This window comes from Macrobrachium rosenbergii, chromosome 42, assembly GCF_040412425.1.
Source record: "Macrobrachium rosenbergii isolate ZJJX-2024 chromosome 42, ASM4041242v1, whole genome shotgun sequence".
NCBI classification, from domain to species: Eukaryota; Metazoa; Arthropoda; class Malacostraca; order Decapoda; family Palaemonidae; genus Macrobrachium; species Macrobrachium rosenbergii.
This window is the reverse complement of record NC_089782.1, coordinates 40,391,982-40,419,147: the sequence shown is the minus strand read 5'-3', so window position 1 is coordinate 40,419,147 and position 27,166 is coordinate 40,391,982. Positions and strand designations below refer to the sequence as shown.

Below are 27,166 nucleotides of genomic sequence, written 5' to 3'. Positions count from 1 at the left end.
CGTCCAGCCAACAACTCCGATTTGGGAAATATCCGATTCTATTGGAATTTCGGCACCTGCCCTTTTACGAGACGTGTCCGATACAGACAGAGTTCTCGTTTCGCTTTTCTGTCTGAAGTGCCCCTTTTATATATAGTTTCCCTACCTCTGCAGTCAACTTTGATTTATCCTTAGTCGTTGTTGTAGGATTATAGCGAAATTCAGGACTTTTTTCTTTACAAAAAGTTAAAGTAGGTTTCCAGTTGATGCAGAGGTTCGTCAGAGAGGTTCCGTTTGTCTTAGAAAGGTTATTTTCAGTATATGGGATCCTACACTGACAAGAGTATGCATATGAGCACGCGCGAGAGCGCTTCTTGTTACTTAGGATATGTATATTCATATACCCAATCGACGAGGGATCCCATAAATGAGATTTCATTAGGTGGATAATACTTGACTTATGGTGATACTACTTGTCATTAGAGGTTCAATTCAGCACTGTCACTTCCTTTATCGACAGGACTAACTGCATTTTATCTAGTTTTCCCCTTGCATGTGTAAACATCTGAAGCCCCTTAAACATTAGATACTGGCTACATTTATCCACGAATGCTCTGAAGGGGGAAAGCTTGAGAATGTCCAAGAGTGGTTGCCATAGTCTTGTTCATCCGGATGTGGCCTCCAAGAATATTTCCTCTCTCTTCACACTTTTGAGTATACTTCCTAGCAAGGCTATGAATAAATTAATATAAGTTAATTGGTGTTCCTAATAAGACAAGAGGTTTCCTCTGATACCCTTTTGAGCTACGCAGAAGAAATTATTCAGGGTGAGATCAAAGCCATTTTGCATTCGTTTGTGAACACGACAACGTCCTCGCATATTTTAATGCCATTTCCTTACTCGTGTGTGTGCGGACTCGACGGTATTTTCTTGTCTTCCGTTAGGTCCTACTGAAGATAACTCTTCTTCTGCAGTTTCTTTAGCACAAGGGACCCAGCCTGGTTTTCTTTTACATTAACGTCAGGAAGGGGTTTGACTTTGTCGGTTCATCTGTGAATTCATAGATATTCAGAGATTCTCACAATTCTGTTGTAACCGATTTTATCAGCACAGTGCTTTTTACCCCTTAATTTTGGGTATGTTGCTTGCAGTTCCTTAGGTATGAAGTAGACATCAATGTCATCAGTCATATTTCTTGCAAGATTAACTTTCTTGACCTTTGGTGGAAATATAGGCATATAGGACGTGATTCCTGGTTTAAGTAACAGATACACGCAGTACGCTTTGGATTGGATTCTCTCTCTCTCTCTCTCTCTCTCTCTCTCTCTCTCTCTCTCTCTCTCTCTCTCTCTCTCTCTCTCCCCCAATACTTTTGCATGGATGAACAAATGTGGAAGAGATGAGGGGAAGGAATTTTTCTTCATGAAGTCATTGTAGTCAGCATCTTTTTTCTGCTGATAATTTACATCGGTGTAAGGATGATGTAGCATCCTTTGTTCATCATTGCCACCAGATGGCATCATGTATCTGCTTGCAGAAGACAATACGTGACTGGAGAAAGTATGTGCTTTAAGAAAGTGTTTTGTATGGAAGTTCAAGCAGCCGCTGGTATCACAAGGTAGCTGAATTATGATTCATTTTGAATAGTTTTGGACTCCTGAAAGCTTTTATAAGTTTAGTCATTCAGTTATGCGTTCATGTAAGGTGTCAAAAGATAACTAAGTGGTATTTGTTTTACTGCAAACGTCTTGTTGAGGTTTGGCAATATCAATCAAGTATATTGATCAAAGCCATATTTTTCTTTGCACAAGGACCCAGTGTTGTTTTTCATTAACAAGGATGGTATTAAGCTGGGACATTTGAAGATTCAGAGGGACTTTCGAATGCAATAATTTTTAGGACTTTAGCTTCCACTTCTTGGAAGGTCTGGTTATATGACTTCCAGTGGTGAGCGATAGCTGATTTTTTTGCTATTTTTCATTGTCAACAGTGATCGAGCGGCTGAACTGCAGCATTTTCTTCAAAATCTACTTGTCAGTCATCCAGTCCCGATACCCATCGTTGGTAAAGTTTTAGTATTCAGTCCAGTTTAGTGCATCAGCTGTAAGGGTTCTACAGAAATAAACGGACTCTGTTATTTCCTTTGAATTAGCTACCTGGAATAGGGACTCTTGTTATTTCCTTTCAATTAGCTACCTGGAATAGGGACTCTTGTTATTTCCTTTGAATTAGCTACCTGGAATAGGGAGAATGTTATTTCCTTTGAATGAGCTACCTGGAATAGGGACTGTTATTTCCTTTGAATTAGCTACCTGGAATAGGGAGAACTGACAGAATTTATTAAGGGATATGTTTAGAGGTTAGCAAAAGTTTACTTCGCTGTGACGTGAAACTTGAATTCGAGGACAATTACGGTGATACATAGGCTATATAGTTTGCGCATGTAGAGATCGGCCTTGCTGTCTGTTAAAGGGGCAGGGCTGTCAATTCCTTCTCCTTTGAGCCTGTTCCTTCTTCCGTCCGCGCTTTTTCTGTCCGCCCTCAGATCTTAAAAACTGCTGAGGCTAGAGGGCTGCAAATTGGTATGTTGATCATCAACCCTCCAGTCATCAAACATACCAAATTGCAGCCCTCTTGTCTCAGTACTTTATTTTATTTAAGGTTAAGGTTAGACGTAATCGTGCTTCTGGCAACGACATAAGACGGGCCACCACCGGCCCGTGACTAAAGTTTCATGGGCGGCGGCTCATACAGTATTATACCGAGACCACCTAAAGATAGATCCATTTTCGGTGGCCTTGATTAAACGCTGTAGCGGCTGTACAGAAAACTCGATTACGCCGAAAACACTTCGGCGCTTTGTTATTTGGTATTCTTCGGGCCTGGGCTAGGAAATGATACAAGATTGGCCCACATCTTTGGTCCTTACGTTTGAGGAGATGGAAACAGTTCGATCTCGCAAGAGAACGTTCAACATGAATGTTGCGCTTGAAACATACAGTTAGTTTTGTTGTTTGAATTACTGGTCGCACATGTTTTTTATTTATAAAATACAAAAAACGCAAGGAGACATTGCTATTGATTCAGAGCCAAAATACCTTAGACATTTTCTGATGCTGCTCCTGAATTCTCTAGAGTCCATTCATACTTTTAAAGAACGAACGTTTATATAGAATTAGCAAATGTATTGAAAATAAAAGCTGGTGAATTCTCAAGAGTACGTTCATACTTTTAAAGAACGAATATTTATAGATATATCAGATAAATAAATAAATATTTATAGATAAAATTAGCAAATGTACTGAAAATAAAAGCAACTTGTGGTTGCAAGTTCCACTGCTAATATGCTCATTCAACGTCAAATATTTTAAGATTGACAATTTTATTGATCTTTTACGACAGCGAAAGTTGCGAAAGGTTTAAGAAGTGAAAGTAAAAGCAAAGAACGTGGCAAATTGAACAAACAAGTACACGATAATTATATAAAAACACTGTCATGTTGCATATGCAGAGTGAGTCTACTTACTTGGAAGTTTTTGACAGATGGCAAACGCATAAAAGAAACATTGTATTTAATCTTATACACCATAATATTCTTTGGAAATTTGAATTTCAAGTCAATGGCCCCTTTGGTGGGCTTTTTCCATACGAATAGGGTTCATCTTCTGAATAATAATGAATCTTCTGAATATAAAATATAAGAAAGCCTGTGTACCACTACCGTCAAAATGACGATAGTATATGAGAGGGTCGAGAAGATAAGTCCCGTCCCTAGGGACATTAACGCACCGTCCTGAAGACCGGACCAAGGTACCAGCAAGGTCAAGATACCTTCATTTTTCTCACAACGACCATGGTCACTGACCCTGAAATGAACTGAAATGACTGCTGCTTATCGAATCAATTCTGATATTGAACTACTATATATGCGTTAGAAGTCATCCATAGTCACCTAAGTGAAGTTAGTAGGAGGAGACGCGTGTTAAACGGCATAGGTTGCACGCACACCGTGAGCAAAGATTCTCGATGTAACCGGAGTAGTAATAGTCAAAGAATCTATTGCAGTTTTGTTTTATTCTGGGGGCGTGCCCTTAGTGAACAGACAGATTATTGGTAGAGAGAGAGAGAGAGAGAGAATGTTTCCGTCAAATGAATGAATGAATTGGCGTCATAAATTCAGACACTGCATAAGTCCATTTATAATATTCTTCTCGGCTCCATATTAAATCTGTAACCAACTACTTTAATTACAACATCCTCCAAAAGGGTTATGTATTTTAATGGGCTTGTTTGTTTGTTTGTCTGTATGTTAGCAGAATTACGCCCAAAAATTTACATGGGGATTTTACGAAAATCTGAACATAAGAGCTTCAAAGCCTCTCAAGTAGCAACAAGCGATTAGATTTACGGGAGATGGGTCTTAATCTTGTACATTTATTTCTGTCTCTGTCACGAAATGTGTGTGTGTGTGTGTGTGTATACAAAGCCCTGTAGATTTATGTATGTATGTATATATATATATATATATATATATATATATATATATATATATATATATATATATATATATATATATATATATACATACACACGTATACCTATACATACATATATATATATATATATATATATATATATATATATATATATATATATATATATATATATATATATATATATATATATATAATATATACACAAAAAAGCTGACAAAATAAGGAATGTTCATTTGCCGTTACCCAAAGGTATAGATGAAGTCAAACTAGATCCTAGAGGAGATGTGGCATAGTGTGACGCGTTCTTGCGTGACGTCACACTATAAACATCTTAAATCAGTTCAGTGTTACGTCATTATGTCGGAAGACAATGGACGTAGACATGGCACCACAGTTTGTCGATTCAAATCTTTATTTCAATTAAAGAGATATTTTGAACGATTCCGTGGTCTTTGCAGTATCAACAGTATTTGCTTATTTTGAGCGTCAGGAAAGTGATCGCATTGCAAAATGCTAGATTCGTCAGACCTGAGAACTTTGTTAAGTCGTATTTTGACTTGCGCCTCGTGGTCGTAGAAAACGCAGCCCACTAATTAGACCGTCTGTTTACATGGGCTTCTCCCCGTTCAGTCATATCGACAGACGAAACATTTGCAGACTCGGTTGTTAGCACTCCACTTTAGAATGTTTTAATATACTTAAGGAATTAAACCGCTAATTTTGACAAGAATGTTTCTTCTGGGAGTGCCAAAGAAAATGAGAAGCATTCGCGCGCAGGTAAGAAAACGGGATTCGTCTCGGATGACTCAAAGAAAACTTCCCGCCGGGGGTGTAGGGGGGAGGGGAGGAGGAAGCGGACCCGGCGATGGAGACTTTTAGAGTTGACGAACACATTCAAAAATAGTTGCTATCGAGGCGGTGTTAGCTGGCGTCCTGCATGTGTGTCTGTTTCCTCTTTCTCTTCCTCACTCTCACTCTCTCACCCACTCCACGTACACACACACCACGCGTCTGACGTGTCACGCTTCAGAAGTCAATCTTTATCTCGTTAAAGAAAAGCCGTAGTGAGTCGTGATGCCTATCCCAATGACTTGCTTTGGAAAATTTACAGATTTGGTGTTTTAGACGATCAGTCGAGTTAATTAACTATAAGTGAATGACAGTTCGAACTTGCTTTTAGTGGTGAACAGTTTAGAAAAATAGCACATCATTGTTTCATTTTCGAAAAAGAAACATCACTCCAAAAGAACTACTGGTTCCGTCGACCGCGGAAAAAGAATTTTTTTTTATTTGAAAAAGTGAAGTGTCGTTTTTTATGTGACTTTCTGGTGACATTCAAGTTTCCTAACAATTTAGGAGTAACAGGTAAGAGTTTTTCTTGCTACGGTGAGTTTTGCTTTGTGAAGAAACAAAAATAAAACAAATGTTCAGTCTGATCTCAACACTATACAAGTGAGAGTTTCTCCGCTCACACAACGCATGCGTTAGCCAGTGGAAGCGGAAGTGTTTTCTGCCACATCTTTTAGTTTATTTTCGCTTTTATTCCTTTGCTTCTCTTTCTCGTCTGTATCCCGGTAAAGGAAATACCCACAATGAGAGGAGGAAAAAACATAATGCATGATGAGCATCGTGCACAGGAACGGAATCATATTGGAGAAAACATGTGTTCCTTAGAAAATATTGAACACTACAACAGCAATGTTTCGTGCAACATTTCCTGAACATGTTAGATGCAACAATACCCTTTGATTGTTAATGATTCATTCATTGAGGATATTATTGTTGCAGTCGACGGCGTGTGCCATACATTCTCTTCCTCATTCACTGGTCTCGCCTCAATCCGCTTGACGTCTGCTATGCAACAAATGAAACTGTCCGAACACGCAGGGAAAGATTAACATATTTTTGACTCTTACCTTTTTCATAATGACTTTATATCCTTTTTTTAGTTTTAACAAAGGAGAATGTGTGGTCTTTGTTTTTTTCACTTTTATTTATTTTGATTTTTGTTTTTGTTTTATTTATGTTAGAAAGGGGTTTTTGTGTGAACAGTTGCTAGCTCCTTGGCAATAGAGTTGTACTAGCATATTTTGACTTATTTCTTCAAAATTAGATTTTTCATGTAAGATATGAAACAACGGATAATTTTTTTGCAGTAGGACAGAAAAAAATGGATAGCTTTTTGCAGTGAGAGACAGAAAAATGGAGTTTTTTGCTTTGAGCGATAAAAAATTGGATATTTTTTGCAGTGAGAGATGGAAAAATGGATAGTATTATGCTGTGAGAGACAGAAAAATGGATAGTTTTTGCTGAGAGAGATAAAAAATTTGATAGTTTTTTGCAGTGAGAGATGGAGAAATGGATAGTTTTTTGCTTTGAGAGATAGAAAATGGATAGCTTTTTGCTGTGAGAGATAAAAATTGGATAGTTTCTTCAGTGAGAGATAAAAATTGGATAGTTTCTTCAGTGAGAGATAAAAATTGGATAGTTTTTTGCAGTGAGAGATAAAAATTGGATAGTTTTTGCTGTGAGAGATAGAAAAAATGGATAGTTTTTTCAGTGAGAGATAGAAAATTGGATAGTTTTTTGCAGTGAGAGATGGAAAAATGGGTAGTTTTTTGCTGTGAAAGATAAAAAATCAGATAGTTTTTGCTGTGAGATATAGAAAAATGGATACTTTTTGCAGTGAGAGATGGAAAAATGGATCTTTTTGCTGTGAGATATTCAGTTTTTTGCTGAAGAGAAAAAAATGGATGTTTTTTCTAAGACAGAAAAAAATCTATCTTTTGCCGTATGAGATAGAAAATTGGATGATATTTTCCCTTAGAAAGATCTTTTAGCTATTCAATAGGGAAGGAAAGTGTTTCTTCAGAGTTAAAATTTGTCTTTACAGAATAGAAGATAAATTTGTAATATATGTATGTATGTATATATTATATATATATATATATATATATATATATATATATATATATATATATATATATATATATATATATATATATATATATTATATGTATATATAAATATATATTTATATATAAGATTAATTATAATGAGTACATAAATGCATAAGGCTTTACGCGAATCTCTCTGCACTTACAGTTGTGTCTCAACAATGCAGACGAAAATAGTACTTTTTTTTCCTCTTGACTGATGGTATGGGAGCGGTAAATATAGAACACTTAAATATTCAGCAGCACACATATACATAAACAGAGAGAGAGAGAGAGTCACTCCTATAAATATATCACAAAACATCTGAATATATTTTAATATGCACGCTTGAAATTACTGTGTATGTGTGTGTGAGAGAGAGAGGGAGAGAGAGAAAGTCACTCCTATAAATATATGACGAAACATCTGAATACATTTTAATATGCACGCTTGAAATTACTGTGTATGTGTGTGACAGAGAGAGAGAGAGAGAGAGAGAGAGAGAGAGAGAGAGAGAGAGAGTCACTTCTATAAATATATAACAAAACATATGAATACGTATTAATATGCACATTTGAAATTACTGTGTATGAGAGAGAGAGAGAGAGAGAGAGAGAGTGAGAGAGAGAGAGAGAGTCACTCCTATAAATATGTGACAAAACATCTGAATACATTTTAATATGCACGCTTGAAGTTACTCTGAAAGAGAGAGAGAGAGAGAGAGAGAGAGAGAGAGAGAGAGAGAGAGAGAGAGAGAGAGACCCACACCAGTGAAAACAATCCGAAAGCTATATAATGAATAAACACTGAAAAATGTATGCATATGTATATTCTTAGACACATTACAAAAGACAACACGATCTTCGTTGTCGCAAGTGCACCTGTCGCCATTCACTGACACTTTTCGTAATCACTTGATCCAGAAACACTTGTCCGTAAGAGAGTTACTACAAGATACAGTTACGGTCAACACCCCCACTGCCGTGACTGCAGTAAAAATTCGGCACGTGAGCGGATGTGTGCGTGAGTTCTTGCGTCCGTGTACGTAGCCAGTATATATAGAGCTGATTTGGGAACGTTTGCCCGAGCGGCTGATTCTCCTTGGAGCTGAGCTCTCTCTCTCTCTCTCTCTCTCTCTCTCTCTCTCTCTCTCTCTCTCTCTCTCTCTCTCTCTCATATGGATTTACTTCCAGAATTTCTTGTTTTTTTCTCTCTCCTATGCAGATATATTTGGGTCAAAAGGCTAATTGCTCAATTGCTCTTGGTACTCAGGTGTGTTCTCTCTCTCTCTCTCTCTCTCTCTCTCTCTCTCTCTCTCTCTCTCTCTCTCCACACACACACACACACACACACACAATAGACGCCCCGTGAGAAATATGCAGTACATAAATATATGCATATACATATATATACTGTATACTGTATGTGCGTGTATAAATGTTCATGTATATATATACATATATTTATACTTGTTTTTAAATGTATATACGCATATATATATATACATACATACATATATATATATATATATATATATATATATATATATACAGTGTATATATATATATATATATGTAATATATATACAGTGTGTATATATATGTGTGTGCATACACCGTGCTCTTGGGTCCAGGTTCGAATCCTGAGTGAGGAGAAATGTGAATAAGCACGATCCGTTAAAAACCCATTGAGCATTTATTGAAGTAGTGAATTACGCACCTGATAGTTATATGGCTTCAGTGGTAGTAATCAGGGCAGAGCGCATGGGCTAGCAACCTCATTCCCAAAGAACTGCACATGAGTGAAAGGCTAATAAGGAGAAACAGCTTAATGGAAGGTTTGATTTCTATAATTATTTATTGGGCATCTCATTGTGAAATGTGACACTTCATTGCGTTGTTTTTTGACATGCAGTGATTTCCCTTTGATGTGTGTTAACTATTTTTGTCATATCATTCCTTTATTTTTGTCTTCATTTCGATTCTGGCTGCTGACATTCTTACTATACTTTTACATTTGTGTTTTTTCTGACAGTTTTGGGCAAGGAAGCAGGCCTTTAAATTCTCTGTCATTCTGTTGCTAACGTAAAATATAGTGCCTTTAATCTATAGACCAAGGATTATCCAATATTGGAGAGAGAAGAGAGAGAGAGAGAGAGAGAGAGAGAGAGAGAGAGAGAGAGAGAGTCAAAAACCTTAATACAACAGTTGCACTATGGGCCAGTTTACAGTATATGTTTTATCTAGGGAAGCCTTTCTGGGGGGCACTGAGATGATTGACAAAAAATACAGCACTTGAAGTCTGCCCCGTAGGGGATCAGTGCCGTCAGCACACCTCACGTGGTGCACTGTGTTTGTGGTGTCCCCTCGGTATTAGCTGCACTCACTTTTTAGTCTTTTACTTTACCTCCGTTCCCGCTCTCTTTCTTCAGTCTTGCTGTCCAACATCTCTAACTGTTACTATTAGATCTTTGTACTTTGTCTCCTTTATTTTCTGGATCTCTTTGTCTTGCTGTCCAACCACTCTAACTCCCTCATTGAAGTCAGAGAGAGAGAGAGAGAGAGAGAGAGAGAACATTTTTCAGTTGTTTATATCTACTGCAGCCCCATTTCATTCCTAATTAACCTTAGCTTTACTGTCAAGTTAAGGTGGTACATATTAATGGTGAGATAATCAAAGGGGAATTTTGTGAAGAAAAGATTGACAGTGACAAAAATTGACAGTATCTACAATTTCCGGTACGGTAGCCTTGGCAATACATCTGGTATATGACGGTTCGTTTGCCAACCGTCAGATCCGAAGTTTTGAAAACTTCTTAAAACTTATTTCTACAGGATTGTGATTTGAAAGTACCAATTTACTAGCCTTAAATGTACTCTCCTATCTTGAATTGTAACATTCTCGGTTTTATGACGTTGAAAATATTATAAATAACATAATAAATATTCAAAGGTTCTACTATTTATGCTCGCAGGTTTTTCGATCATTTTGAAGCCATTTTTTTATGCGAAAATAATATAAAGATTTTTCTTGACTACGGGAAAAATTCAATAGGCAGATTAGTCGGAGGCTTTGCTTTTGTATCTGAAATGGAGTTCTGATCTAAGTTTTTAAAGCGGACTGTATTATAGTATTGTTATTATAGTTTAATATTTTAGCTTGCACATTGTCAAGCCCTGGATATTAACCATACTAGTCTGCTTGCTTTATAAGCCATATATATATATATATATATATATATATATATATATATATATATATATATATATATATATATATATATATATATATATATATATATATATATTTATATATATATATTTATATATATATATATATATACATATATACATATATACACACATATGATAGATGTAATCAGCGCAATCACGTGTGAATCAGAAATAAATATCTGACTCACATCGGGATCGAACCCAAGCCTCTCCATTGAGAGGCGAGGGGGCTTCTACGTTTGTTTTTTCTGCTGGGTCTAAATTGAAGTTAAACATTTATCGAAGGGGTACAAACATAGACTCTTACAATTTTGTCGCATAACATTTGGTACCTGGTGCAGAATTTAAAGATTTTGCTCCTGTGTCTACGCCTGAAGGCTACTCGAACTTTCTATACCGAAAGGCGGAAACAGTTTCATTTGAGAAAAAAAATACAATTTAATTCTCAGTTGATAGTTTCCTTCGCTAACTGTTTACACCCAGAAGACAAGGCCAACAGCACTTACCTCCTTTGAAAGGCATTTGACCGCAGACGTCTTCCGTGTAAGCTTTGGTAAAAGTTGAACGGAGAATAGAGCGATTACGAATTCTCTGCGGGTGACATTCTCTGTTTACATTTTTGGGGGATGATAGATACCTATATAACGAAACCCCATAGGGGAGCTAGTGCCGTCAGTGCACTTAACGTGGTAGACTGTAGGCATTACTTAAGGGTCTTTGCAGCGTCCCTTCTGTCCCTGGCTGCAACCTCTTTCATTCCTTTTACTGTACCTCCGTTTATAGTCTCTACCTTCCATCTGACTTTCCACCCTCTCTAACAATTGTTTTGGAGTGCAATTGCGAGGTTTTCCTCCTGTTACATCTCCCAGACCTTACTGTCAAATTCCCTTTCAACGCTGAATGACCTCATAAGTCCAAGCGCTTGGCCATTGCATAAACTATTCTATACGACGAGAAAACGATTACAGTATCTGCATGATTATTGGTGTCAGACTCCTTGTCACATTGTGAAAGTCTCCTGTTGTTTTGTTATTCCTCCTTTTCTTCTTATCTTTATTGCTGTAGTTGTTGTTATTGTTGTGTTCTTCCTTTTATTATTATTAGCAGCAGTAGCAGTAGCACCCACATTGTTCCGCTCCTTTTCTCTCTCTCTCTCTCTCTCTCTGTTAAATCCTCGGGTTTCTTGCGTCATTAACTATGTTTTGGTGTTTTAGCCAATTTGGCGCGATCTCAAAACGCACTTGCGTCTCTCTCTCTCTCTCTCTCTCTCTCTCTCTCTCTCTCTCTCTCTCTCTCTCTCTCTCTCTCTAAAGTCAAGGGTCTTACGTGTGTGTGTCTTTCATTGTTTTGTCAGGTATAAATTCAAGGAATTTTTATTTTAAATGAAGGCATTAAAATATTATACACAGGGGCAATATTTCAAAAAATGGATAAAGATAATATTTCAAAAATGCACTCAGCGAGTTTTTAAAAACTCAAAATCTCCCCTGTGAACAAAAGCGTCACAAAACGGGGGAAAAAGAAACCTGAAAATCTTCGCCCAGGAGAAAAATGAAAGTCGCCCTTAAACCGATACAGACACTGGGCATCCATTAATCCCTATTAATCCCCAGTAAGGAGGGACTAAAACCCGCTTCCTCTTTTCTCCTCCCTAATTCCTGGCTCCCTAATCTCCCTCAGGGACAGATTTGAACCCTGGGGGATTAGAGTGTGAGGAAGGGAGGGGTGTATATAGTCTCAGGGTCTGAACGCTGTGTTTACACTGCAATTTTCTCTGTCTGCGGTTTCAAGTCATTTACTCCGTGCTCTCACTCTCTTTTCTTCTGTGGCCTCATTGTAACCCATTGCCATTTACTTCAACCGTCTAGCGTTAGGTTGTGAAGATCGAATTTTTTTGGGATGGGGATGCTTGCCCGACAGGTAGGTTCGAAATCAGTTTTCCTTTGCAATATCAGTTGAATTTGAACGCATTTAGATAGAGTACCGTTTGCGGAGATGACTTCTCTCTCTCTCTCTCTCTCTCTCTCTCTCTCTCTCTCTCTCTCTCTCTCTCTTTCCTTTTTCCAGGAGGAAAGGAATATTGTAATCGCGAGCTCTCTCTCTCTCTCTCTCTCTCTCTCTCTCTCTCTCTCTCTCTCTCTCTCTCTCTCTCTCTCTCTCCTGTGTCTTGGATGAGAAACGTAGCATAATAACTTTCCCTCTTTCTCTCGCTCTCCCTCTCTGCTTTTTCTTCGGATGAGAAACGTAGCATGATAACGCTCTCTCTCTCTCTCTCTCTCTCTCTCTCTCTCTCTCTCTCTCTCATCTTCGTCTCACTTGCAAGTTCAAACTCGATTCCCAGAGAGGATGACAGGTGTTTTAAGCCCATTTCTTGAGAAATCCATTGAGCCTCTTCGTATTTAAGCAGTGTCGCACCTCCGGCTGAAGAGAGAGAGAGAGAGAGAGAGAGACGACAAAATACGGTTAGATCACAGCTTTACACCGGATGGCGCAGACGAGGCATAATCCTAACCGCAAATGGGTGAAACCACTTGTCAGATCTTCCTTTCTCCTGGCGCTAGGGGTTTCCGCAATATTGCGTTCTCTCTCTCTCTCTCTCTCTCTCTCTCTCTCTCTCTCTCTCTCTCTCTCTCTCTCTCTCTCTCTCTCAGGACGTTCTCTGGGTCTTCACCCTGTTAGATAATGAAAGAGCATTCGTGGTAAGTCATTAGACTTACCTATAAAGATGATGTTTAAAAAAATAATTTTACAAGCTGGTCAAGAAGGATCAGATCATCACGCCGGCATAAGACCACATCAAACAAACAACGACAGCAACAATAGCACCAGCCTCTGATAGCTGGTTGCTCCCGGTCCTCGCAATTAGGTATATATATTTAGCTTCCAAAGGAAAGAGAGAATCCACCGCGGCATTAGGCCTAATCAGGATTAGGGGGGAAAACATCCCAGATTATGTTAGCGAGTGCGAGAAGTTGGCCATCTGCTGAGGTAGCAACTGGAAGCATTATATATATATATATATATATATATATATATATATATATATATATATATATATATATATATATATATATATATATATATAAAATAAAAATGGAAAGGAAATGTTGTTATACCTATGATAATGTTTGATTTAGTGTAATCTTTATTCGAAGTGATTGCTTGTGGCTAGGTTAGTGACTCGTGGAGATGATGAGTCTAAAACATTTATTCTGGCTAACATATATGATATATATATATATATATATATATATATATATATATATATATATATATATATATATATATATATATATATATATATACATATACATATATATTCATATACACACAATGAATGTGTGTGGCTTCATGAATTTTATTAGTCCTAATGTAGTTTAACCAGACCACAGAGCAGTCATTCTCAGACACTCTCAGGCAGGCCCGAAGGATTTTTTATTTTAAAACGAGAGATGATTGTGGAGAAAGGCAGAGTTATAGCAGAGCCAGACTTCTGGGAGACCAGAGGAATTGAAAGCAAAGTAAAAGGCAGAACGCAGTGTTCCAAAACTACCTTTTGAGAATGTGTAACCGGAACTTCCAAAAGTTCAAGCGAAGATGCAACACGTTACTACCCTGAGACAATTCTCCTTGCATTTTAATCATTTACTTTAATTTTTATCTATTTGATTATTCATTTGCCAGTTTATTTTTATTTTTTAATAAGTTATCTATTTTTTTCTTTTTTTTTGTATTTCCCATTACCTTCTGTTACTTCTTTCTAATGAACGCCACAATATTCTGTGGCAGCTTGAATTTCAAGTCAGTGGCCCCCCTGTGGGCTCGTTAAATATGAATAGGGTTCATCTGCATAATGATAATAGTGTATTTATATGCTGTGTATTAATACACTCAGGTAAATAAAAGCATTTAGTGACAAGCTACTTCATGTGCAATTAAATGCGGTGCAGTTTTGTGTAACGATATGATTCGTTAATGAATCTCGATATATATATATATATATATATATATATATATATATATATATATATATATATATATATATATATATAAATACATATATATGTATATATATACATATATGTATATATATATATATATACATATATATATATATAATATATATATATATATATATATATATATATATATATATACATATATAGTTTATATACCATATATTTTTAGTACATAAAGTGTTTATATGTTTTTATATATATATATATATATATATATATATATATATATATATATATATATATATATATATATATATATATATATATACACATGTACACACACACAAGCAAATAAAAGCATATGGTAACAAACTACTCCACGTGCAATTAAATGCGCTGCAGTTTCGTATAACGATATAACTCGCTCATGAAACCCGGGACCAGCTTAACGTGTGGGGACTGAATGAAGCAAAAGTGGTTTAGGGAAACATTACCGTTAACTAGGGCTTTCACTGTCGACATAAATTCGTACTTAGTTTATCACCTCTCTCTCTCTCTCTCTCTCTCTCTCTCTCTCTCTCAAAATAGATATTGCGTTGTAATGTAGTGGTTTTCCGGTTATTCTTTAAATAACGCAATAACGAATACTTACTGGAGTTAAAAAGAGTTCCAATTTCATATATAGTGTTCTGTTTGCGACAATATTATTATTATTATTATTATTATTATTATTATTATTATTATTATTATTATTATTATTATCCAGATTTTGTAAACATTATTTGAAAAGACATGGAATGAACACAAAATTTCATTAACTTGCAAAGCAAATTTTAAAGAATAACATACGTTTACTTTATGAAAAAGTGACAACCATTGCGAAATGATCAACCAATAAATATCAAATAAATATAGATGATTCATCCAATAAACTGTGTTTATATATGGAAAAAGCGACAAACAGGGCGAAGTGAGCAACCAATGAATATAAAGAAAAAAGGTGAGTTACCCAATAAACTTGGAAATACATGAAAAACATTACTGTACAAGGTCCCAGAACTAAGCCACATTACTTATAGAATCATATTGCCAGAAAGCCCATTTTTCTAGTTAGCTAAGTGTCGAATATGTTTAGTGTGAGTTCGAGAACGCTTTTGTGTGTGAATTTTGAGAACTGAGAAGGGCATTTGAGATTAAAAGACCTGGTCGCAAGTACCCAGGGCCAGGGTGATGTACTACGGGTTCTAAGAAAGGGAGCCTATAAATTAGGGTTCCTCTGTTTGGTGTTACGCGAATCCCTATGAATTAACGGGAAAATTTTTTAAAGGGTATTTGGACCGCTACTGAATAAGTTTTATTTAATTCTGGAGAGAGAGAGAGAGAGAGAGAGAGAGAGAGAGAGAGAGAGAGAGAGAGAGAGAGAGAAAGAATTGGCAATGGCAGAAAACAAAATGCTGAAAGAGTGTTCAGATGGAAAACTTTGAGAGATAGAAAGAGAAACCTAGAGAGAAAGAAACCTAGAGAGAGAGAGAGAGAGAGAGAGAGAGAAGAGAGAGCAGAACATAAAATGAGTGCAGATAGAAATCTAGAGAGAGAGAGAGAGAGAGAAAAAGAGAGAAGTAGAGAAAATAAAATGGCAGAATTTGCAGACATAAAATGCTAAGAGAGTGTGCAGATAGAAAGAGAGAGAGAGAGAGAGAGAGAGAGAGAGAGAGAAGTACTGGAAATGGCAGAACATAAAATGCTGAAAGAATGTGCAGATAGAAAACCTAGAAACCTAGAGAGAGAGAGAGAGAGAGAGAGAGAGAGAGAGAGAGAGAAGGAGAAAGATAGAGAGATAAGAACTGGAAATGGCAGAACATAGAATGCTGAAAGAGTGTGCAGATAGAAAACCTAGAAACCTAGAGAGAGAGAGAGAGAGAGAGAGAGAGAGAGAGAGAGCTGCAAATTACATCAATTCTGTTTTCAGTGACATATTCATAGGGGTAGGGACAGATAGTCTTGATAATTGAGGGGGTACTTGTTGACTGACAAGATTGCTTTAATAAATATATTGTATTTATGGACGGGCAGAGAGGGAATTACGCTGAAAAAGAAAAATTCACCACAGAGGACTCTCTTTAACAAACCAGTATGAATTTTATTGTATTCGTATTTTCTTCAGTGTGACTTCTCTCGTCTCTTCACTTTATTCTTTTGAATTTTGCTATAGAAATCATTGTCCCTTTATTGCAAAGGTTGTTCCAAGTGAATGTGTAATCTTGATAATAGTAAAGTAAACACACCGTTAAACAAGTAAAAAATGCGCCCAAGTTTCTTCGGAGCAATCGAGTTTTCTGTACAGCGCATAATCAAGGTCACCGAAAATAGAACTATCTTTAGGTGGTTTCGGTATAATGCGTGAGCCGCGGCCCATGAAACTCTCAGCCGGCCGTGGTGTTGTTGCGTTGCCAGAAGCACGATTATGGCTGAATTTAACCGGTAAATAGAATAAAAATTACTGAAGCTAGAGGGCTGCAATATGGTACGTTTGATGATTGAAGGGTTGATTATCAAAATACCAATTTGCAGTCCCCTAGCCTCAGTAGTTTTTAAGATCTGAGGGCTGACAGAAAAAAATGCGGACGGGCAGACAAAGCCGGCACAATAGTTTTCTTTACAGAAAACTAAAAGCAAAGGATCGAAAATGCATTGGTAAGACTATAATTAATCTGCAATACTTAACTTTGTAAGTCATTTTATCCTGCACATTTTTAACGTGATTTTTCTTCATCCTCTGAGTAATCGTAATAATCAAATTGAAAGTCGAGACTGAAAATGTAAACCATTCGTAATAGTAATACAAAGTGAAAGGGTTAAGACTGACTAGCCAGCCCTTTTATATTCCAAGGGTCGCACAGACAATCGGTAAGAAAAATATCGGAAGCCAGAGTAGCCTACTTGATCTTTTGAAGCGTAGAATCGCGGACGAGCCGACGGAATTCTACGAAACTCATCACTAAAAATGATGAAGTTGTTTGAGGATTAACCATTCCAGCGATAGTAAGCTAATAGACGTTAATAACTGTTGATTTAACTGAAGACAAAAAGGGCCTTGCGAGCTTGTCACACACATGGTGCTGCCTTGGCTTGTTATCAACGCGTCATCTACTCCGGGGTGCTGGAAGAGTTAGAGGAAGTTATTTCTGGTGATAGAAATTCATTTCTCGCTATAATGTGGTTCGGATTCCACAATAAGCTGTAGGTCCCGTTGCTAAGTAACCATTTGGTTCTTAGCCACGTAAAATGTCTAATCCTTCGGGCCAGCCCTAGGAGAGCTGTTAATCAGCTCAGTGGTCTGGTAAAAAAAACTAAGGTATACTAAAAACCGTATGGTAAATGTGAAGTAGGCGGCCGCACGAAGATATCGTCTATTAATATAATTTGTCGACCACACAATATAGAAATGGGTGTATATAATACTAGATCCCCGAGGGGCTAGTACTAAGCACGGCGTCTCAAGGAGCTTCCGCCATGTTTAGTACTAGCACGTCGGAGTAGGTGATGCATAGAAAACAAGCCAAAGTAGCACCATTAGCATTTGTAATGATCTCTTATGTTTTTCATTGGACGGGTGGGTAGAGCTCTCGGCTAGCACGTTGTTGGCCCAGCGTTCGACTCTCCGACCGGTCAATGAAGAATTAGAGGAATTTATTTCTGGTGATAGAAATTCATTTCTCGTCAGCGTTCGGATTCCACAATAAGCTGTAGGTCCCGTTGCTAGGTAACCAGTTGGTTCTTAGCCTCGTAAAATAAATCTAATCCTTCGGGCCAGCCCTAGGAGATATGCTTAACTTTTTCAGTGGCACCATGTGCTGAGTGAGATGTCAAGATTCTTGACAATGGAGTACACATTCCAGTTGATTGATTGATCAATTGCGAACTTCTCGGTTCCAGAAGTCTTTAATTCCGCATACCACTGGACTGTGGAACAGTCTCCCTGAGGATGTGCAATTTGAACCTCAAAAGTTCAAGCGAAGACGCCTTGAATTTTGATCATTTATTTTTCATTTTTATCTATTTATTTATTAATTTATTAATTTATATTTTTTTCTTTTTCAGTAAATAATCTCTTCTTTCTGCATTTCCCGTTATCTTCTGTAACTACTTTCCAATGAACGCCATAGCCTTTGGAATCTTAAATGTAAAGTCAATGGACCCCTTGTAGGCTTGTTCCATGTGAACAGGGGTTTATCCTCTTGAATAATAATGATTAATATTGCCATGGTCATCATGTAATAGACACATTTCCAATGTAAGTGAACATTTAGCTACTTGCAATTCACAGTCTAGTAAGAGTGCTGGTACGTTACCTTGGGACTTAAAGGCTTCTAAAACTTTCAGCAATTATGTCTGAAATTGTATTACATTCCGGTCATGTCAAGGAAGGAAGACAGGCACGAATCTAATCTAAATATGCAAAATACGTTAGCATAAGGTAACTAAGAATTATTCAAAACAGGCAACAACTTCCGTAAAGAGAGAGAGAGAGAGAGAGAGAGAGAGAGAGAGAGAGATCTTGCCGTGGTGTTTGCAGCGGAATCGTTACTGTTGTTACATGTGGTATATTTAATATCTATGTTCTTACTTGATCATAGTTACAGGCACAATCATTAAGAGACGGCAATGCCGCTTACGTAAATTATCTGAATATACGAAGGTCACAGTTCCTTTCTGTGCCTCGATTTCAGTATTCGTACAAATCCTTTCCTTGTACGTAGGATTTCCAGTCAAGTTGCTGGAAGAACTTGGAACTTTCTTCAAAACATTTTTTTTTTATGTGAAGGGGCCAAAGGCACCCGATATAAAAACAGATAGTCGACAATTTTATTAGAAAATTCTTGAGGAGGCGGATCAGATAAAAAAAAAATCTTTCGCTTTTAGCTGATGGAATGGATATATGCAAAATCCAGTCATCCACCCGTCAATCTTTGTTTTAGGAAGCCCTCTTTATTTGTCTGTTATAGTTTAAAATTTCCTTGAATAACTTGTTCTTTAGAGACATGGATCTTCTCTAAAAGTAGTTTTAATTTCCTGTTATATAACCCAAAAAAGTTTTCATTTATCTTATTTCCCGAAAAAAGTTATTCAAATATCGTGAGTGGTGTAAGCTCAAAAATCAATTTCCAACATCACTGTCATATCTTGATACAGTATCTTGATACATTTATCTTTGCTTACGTCATTTAGACTGGTTTAGGTACTGCATACGGCTCGAGGAACCCCTTAAATATCTTGGGTTCATATTGCATTGCAATGTCCGTCAAAGCAGTGTATAATTTACCCTCGTTTTAACAGTAATAATGAAGCTCAATGAAGCTCGGTTAGTGTGGGCGTGATTTTTACCATGTCTGCCTTGCCCGGGTAACCTTGTTTCTTTACTAAGTGGTTGGCTGGATCATTAAAAAGGCAGTTATTTTTTGTAATGTTATGATTCATCGTTTCATAACAGGCATTTTAAACGTATATATTATTAATATAATTAATTAGTTAGGCATGAATATATGAATATCATTAATTAGTTAGGCATTCCTATATGAAAACTATATTTCTTAGATGATGTATTTATGTTCGCTATTTATTTTTCGTCTTCGAACAAATGTATCAGAACAAAAAACAAAAAAAAACAAGGAAACGAAAAGAAACAAGAAAAGAGAGAGAGAGCGAGAACCAGCCAAAAAATAAACAAAACAAAGAACGAAACATGAAATATATACCTCCCCAAGGTCATAATTCCTCGGGGGGCGGGGGGGGAGTTTGGTGGGCGGGGGGGAAGGGCGGCAAAACTCGAAGCAGGAAACAACGCTAAACATTTCCTATTTGTCCGACGTCGAAGGAGAGATGGAAATAGCAAATATTCCTGTTTTGTTTTGGGGGAATGTTTCTGTGGGGGGCGTGGCGTGGGGGGAGGGGGCCATGGGCACATAACTGAACGGAATCACGTCTCATATTTTTCATAACTTTTTTTTCTTCGTTCTTTTCCTTTCCGCCGTAATTTTTTTTATTTTTTGTTCCTATGTCATTGCTTTTTCGGGTTAAGTTTTTTTTTTTTTGTTTGTGTCCGTTGGTCAGAATCAGAGGGAATTTATGGAAAGCTTTTTCTGATTCGAGAATAACTTTTTTTTTTTTTTGTTCGGGTTGCGTTCACTACGGGAATGGGAGCATTGTGATGCTGTCGAACGCAGATTTTGATGATCAAACGATTTTGCGCTTGTTTTCTCTCTCTCTCTCTCTCTCTCTCTCTCTCTCTCTCTCTCTCTCTCTCTCTCTCTCTGGCGTCAACCTGCATTCATTGCATTCTCAGATATATTAGGCTATAATTCAAATACTTTTTCACGTTTGTAACATAACCCTAATGAGATAAAATGTATTAATTTTTCAGTAAAAAAAAAAATTATGTACTGGAAGCGATATAACAGGACATACTCGTATTTTGAGCATTTTGCGGAAAAAACCAAGCTTGGAAACATAAAGCTACAGCCTGTTCAGAGTTAGAACCCTCTTAGATTTAGTCTGAGAAACTATAATGGCCTTTCAAAAATGGCAGATTTCAACTTTAAAAAAACAGACATTTACAAAAAACAAACCCTCATTCAAGTTAGTGTGCACATTTGCCTAATGATTATAATATATGTTACTATATCAAATATTACCAGTCGAATACAAACAATTACTGTATTTTAATCTGTGCAGATTGTAAGCAAGTAAAAACACATAACTAATCTCCCAAACCTTCAAATTTCCCCTGGCTTCTGTAAGAGGCTGTGGAGGAGGCCCCGTCAGTCAAATCTTTGTCCTTGGGTCCTCAGCTAAGCAGAGTAAAAGGCGTTCTGTAGAACAGTGTCTTACAGGCTCAACTGGGAAGCATTAGAAAAAGGCGTTCTGTGTTGAAATTGAGACCTTAGGTACCCTCTGACATCCATGGAGGATTGCCCCCGAATAACAAATTAGATTTAGGTTATTATTTAAATATATGTGTGTGTGTGTGTGTGTGTGTGTGTGTGTTTGTAGCTGTGCTCCTTTATCGTGAGGGTCCTTGAAGCCACCGGATTAATTCTGCCAGCTGTTCCATCACTACTTAGAAACTAAAGATAAAGTTAGAGCCCACTACAAGTCCTCGGAGCCAAAGAGATCCCAAATTGCCTTAGGGCGAGTTGCAGAATGGATCCAATGACCTCGAGGAATCGATTAAAGTATATCTGGTTCTTGCGTCTTTTTTGTCATTAGAGTAATCTAACTTAATACTAGAAGCAGTTCTTCGGGGATTCCGGAGGCAGTCGTGGGTTTCTAGGTCTGACAGCAGAGGGTCCCCTCTTCAGGTGCTTCTGAATGTCGCCTGGAGGTCAGTAATCTAGGGAACACAGGGGACCAGTTCGACTGAGGCCCATAATCTTACGAATATTGACACCCAGATGTGGCTGTTGTGCCCACTTTCGGAGACTTCCGCAGACGCTATGGGGAACCCCAGGGTTTGGAAAAGCAGAGATATAGTTTTCCGTTACTGAAAACCGAAAAGTTAATGGCACATCAAAACAGATAAAATAATTCGTACTCCTCAGGTCCTGAAACCAGATAATCATATCAAATGTTCCTCGCCGAGGTATTTACTGTAGGTTATGTACGGAAGTGAATCTTACGTTACTGATTTTCAGGTTATAATTCAGTATGTCAGTTCAGTAGCCATCTCTTTCACAAGTCCTTCCGTTTTTTTATATTTACAACACTTCTTTCGTTGGTATGACATGACAATGTACCAGGGCAATTGCGTGTGTGTAAAAGTTTATTGATATTAAGGGTATGCAAATTAGGTGCCCAATTAGTAAATGCTAAAGCCTCGTTCGTAAGCTGAACAAAAAATCATGGTCGGTGCTGCGGATAATTTTGTTCTTGGTGCTTGATTGATGGAGCTGGCATTTTGCCAGCGCGGTCACCTTCTCTCCTTAAATATTCCCGACAGTGTTTCATGATTCACTGTCATAAACTCAAGAGTTACGATCGTCTTTTCTCCATCTTTTTTATTTTTATACAAACAGTATACACGGAAGGATGAAACTAATTTAAGGTTTATTCATTTTTGCTCTCAATTTCTAAAGACTAAATAATTTGAGGAGATAAGGAAGTCAAAGTATTATTTAGTTTTAAAAAAATGTTTCAGAGAAGAATATTTATTTAAACAGTTGAAAATTTTTATCTGATGTGCATAATTTTTTATAGATGGAATTTTTTCAGTTTAATGCTGCTCTTATAGCTTCGTCCATGATGGATGAAGAGAGCAGAGGTCCACATGAGGCCTTTGAGACCCTTTATAACATTTTATGCCAATTTATGCCTGTGCTGGCATAAGCGAGCCCAATCTAGACTCTCCACCTTATAACCTCTTTCACTCGAGCTGCTTTTGTATGTGACGTCGGGTCCTAAAACCATATAATCATACGTTCATTTATGTGACCAATACATTTCCTTCGAGAGACGCAACTTTCCACTTGAAGCGTCCTTGCGTAACCTTAGGGTTAAAGAAAGGAGGGGGCTGGCGACGGAATTGAACCGTTGTTCGACGATGTAAATAAAGAACCGTCGACCTGTGTTGTAGAGACGGATCGATTTTGGGGGCCAGTGTCACTTGACTCTGGGCTTAGGGCCAGGCTCTTAATCTCATATAATCTGGGGTGAAATCACACGTCCAATAATAAGAGATCGGGATAACGCTGGCAGACGAAACAGTGACCTAACTGACCAGAAAGGGAGAGAGAGAGAGAGAAGAGGATTAAGAGGCAAACCTGTATGTTTTGGGAAAACTACGTCAACTAGTTCGCGGAGCAGTTGACGAGAACTGGTTTTGATTTTGGTTGCTGTTGAGGTTAGTTTCATTGATTGCTGTTGCTATTACGATTAATTCGTTTAGTTTTTAAGAAAAGATACTATTGGCTGAGAGGGGAGACATACACTTTCTTCTAAAAGCAACTGCTCTCTGCAACTAATATTTAACAACGCCCTGAATGAAATGCAAATGACTACTTTGTCATTCTTACTCTTAATTAAGTAATGAGGATGTCTGAAACCAAGATTATTTTACTAGTTTACGATCAGACATTGATTCGTCTCCCCCTCGCTTAGAGGAGCCAAAATATTAAAAGAATATGCAAAGTGAAATGCAAATTGTATACACTTCTAGATTGTCATTCACAATGAACAGACGCTGAGTACAATTTTACTTTCAAATGCTGTTTGTGGTCATTAGTTCTTTTGTAACTATCTCTCTATCTCTTGCTCTGTGTTCCTCTGTGTTTTGTGTGTGTGTGTGTGTGTGTGTGTGTGAGAGAGAGAGAGAGAGAGAGATTCGGAACAGATTTAAACTTTCAAGTGTATTTAGTGGTCGCAAGTCTTGTTTTAACGCGACTGGTTCTCGCTTTCTCTCTCTCTCTGCGTGTTGTGTATGTAAATATCTCTAACCACAGTTTCACTTTCTTGGTTATATTTTTAGCTCACCGACTCGTGTTGTTTTTAGAGGCGTTGTCTGTTACGTAACAAAGGGAAACTAGTCTACAGTATACTCTGTACAGATGAACCTGAGAAAGTATTACGTAACCTCCCCAAATAAAGATAATTTTAAGGGTCCCGAAGGACTGTTGAAACGGGGAAGCCACACAGTTCGACTTTGACTAGCCTAGCACCCTATACCTAATTACAGTGTATACAGTACCAAGGACAATAAATTGACTACATTCTGCAAGTTGAAATAACTATTATGATAAAGTGTTTACCTACCTAAAGTTTTGTTTAATCATTTTGCCAGTAGTTTTATTTTCCTGATAAGAAAACTATTGTGCCGGCTTTGTCTATCCGTCTGCACTTTTTTTCTGTCCGCCCTCGGATCTTAAGATCTACTGAGGCTAAAGGGCTGCAAATTGGTGTGTTTGATCATCCACCCTCCAGTCATCAAACATACCAAATTGCAGCCCGCTAGCCCCAGTAGTTTTTATTTTATTTAAGGTTAAATTTAGCCATAACAGTACTTCTGGCACCGCTATAGGTACCACCAATAACACAGGCCACCACCGGATCACAGCTAAAATTTTCATGGGCCGTGGCTGAGAGTTTCATACAGCATTATACGCTGTACAGAAAACTCAATTACGCCGAAGAAACTTCGGCGCATTTTTACTTGTTTATTATGAAGTCAGTTGCGCAAATGCACTGATCACCTATGTTCCATAGAGGTAATGGAAGAAAAAGTTAAGTGTACCAGACCACTGAGCTGATTAACAGCTCTAGTGGTGGCAGATTTCCCGACATCAAACATCGGACTAAGTAGCTAATATTGGTGGCAGAATTAAATGTACACTTTTTGGTGTCAATGTGGCAACTCCCGAGGAACGTACTTGACCGCAGTTGTGCTGACAGAGGAAAATAGACATGCTACTCTGTGCATATTGTCGGAAAGGTGTCAAAGACCACAGAAAAAGTGCTGATGGGCTTCCACCTCAATAGACACTGAATGCGTGGTTGATAGCGAGTCGTTTTCGGTAAACTGAAAAATGAAAAATAAATAAATGGAAACAGGATGTATAGGCTATAAGAAGAATGAGAATGAGATGGAGAAAATGAGGGAGGAAATATTTAAGAGGTGATAAAAGTGAGGGAGAGCAATAGACCCCCTTCCTTAATAATCGATACTGGTCCATCCGCTACCACTTTGTTTAGTTACCCATCAATCATCGAAGAGTAATCTTCATGACCTTGCATAAATTTAGAGGACACCTGCATTTCAGTTGAATACGTTGACATTTTCTCTCTCTCTCTCTCTCTCTCTCTCTCTCTCTCTCTCTCTCTCTCTCTCTCTCTCTCTCTCCAGAAAGAATTTGTCAATATCAGACACAAACTAAAGTCGAATTATAGAGTAGGTTACCTTCCTTAGATTAAAAAAGTAATTCCTAACACTAATATTTGCTCTCTCTCTCTCTCTCTCTCTCTCTCTCTCTCTCTCTCTCTCTCTCTCTCTCTCTCTCTCTCTTCCCAGAATGCACTTGCAAACATCCTTAGAACTAAATTAGTAATCCCTTAAACAACATTATTATTTTCTATGTCACTTTTCTTTCTTATTCCTTTTATTTCCTTCTCTGCTTATTCCATTTATTTCCTTCTCTTTCAGAATGGATTCGCGAATAGCGGACTTGAAGCGAGGTGTGGAGGAGCTGGAGAGCAGAGTGTCTTCCTTAGAAGAAATTGTTGTCGACGAAGACGCCCTTCTCAATGTCAAAATTCACCATACGCTTAACTCGAGTCCCAGTTCACAGGTAGGTCGAAATTACTCGTGGGAAGCGAGATCTCTGGCTGAAGGTGAGTGTATGCGATTCTCTCTCTCTCTCTCTCTCTCTCTCGTACACACACACAACACATATACGTAATGCCTGTTTACGTGCATCTCTCTCTCTCTCTCTCTCTCTCTCTCTCTCTCTCTCTCTCTCTCTCTCTCTCACACACACACACACACACACACACACACACACACACACACACGCATATCACTATAAAGAGAACCACTATATGAGTTATCATAACATTACATGTACAATAGATGTCCGTTAGGTCTCTTCGAAGGGTATAACATTTATAGTGTCAGTTCATTAAGGTTCAGAAGGAAAGCATTGACTTATTGTCGATTTAATAGTAAAGTGCTGTGTTCGGTTTTCGTAGTGGAACTGACTTCGACTTCTTAAATTTTTTATGGTAAGTTTACTTTCATCGTAGTTCATTGAATATTTATTTATGATTTTTTTATATGGAGTTGCTTTCTCAAGACCTTTTTTTATCTTCTCTATGATAAATCTAAAGCCTTTTTTTAATGAAAATCAGTGAAATTAATTAACTTGCGGCGAATCTTTCTGTCGTGGCGCCAGTTGGACACAAAACCAATCAATCTGATGACCAGTTCAGCGTATCCGTTGAACGTTATTGTTATTCGTAATCTGCATATATTATAATGGAACACGCCAGGAAGCCACGGAAAGAGCAAAAAAAAAAAAGGGGTAAAAAAATTTATCTGTAATCAGTGACTTATAACAACGATAAGTAATGTTAGTCAGTAAAGTAGATGTGAAGTGGGATTTATTGGACTTTAAGTAAGTAAACACAGACCCAAGAATGAGGGAGAGCAAGCTCCCGAGGCTATTGTATAGACCAGAGTCGAGAGCAATGGTTATGTGGTCTCAGCCTGTCGAATAAGTGTGATGTCTGAGATGACTGGGCTGCCATGAATTGTGGCACAGAAAAACCAATCAATCAATATAACATGATTGAAAAGGGAGAGTTCCGAGCGCCCACAACAACCAAAAGGCGACTGAGATTAGATGGTAGTCTTCGTATTGTAGGATGTGTGAAGTTGATTGACGCCCCTCTTCAGCATATTCATTCATCTTATTCATTTATAAGTATGAAGAGGAATATGAAGGGAGAGTAAGTAAGTGTCTTAAGTATGATGGAGCTGCTGCTTCCAGATCTGTCTTTTATTTCTTATTCTTTAAC

At 37.6% G+C, this 27,166-nt stretch overlaps 1 protein-coding gene across 1 annotated transcript in view; it reads left to right on the top strand.

Moving 5' to 3' along the window:
• Nucleotides 1-12,546: 12,546 nt before the first annotated feature.
• LOC136828322 (large ribosomal subunit protein eL22-like) overlaps nt 12,547-27,166 on the top strand; it is a 139,825-nt gene continuing 125,205 nt past the window's right edge. Inside the window, exons 1-2 of the mRNA XM_067086201.1 lie at nt 12,547-12,566; nt 25,794-25,938. Coding sequence (XP_066942302.1) covers nt 25,795-25,938 — 144 coding nt within the window. The 5' untranslated portion in view covers nt 12,547-12,566; nt 25,794. The remainder of the gene's footprint in view (nt 12,567-25,793; nt 25,939-27,166) is intronic.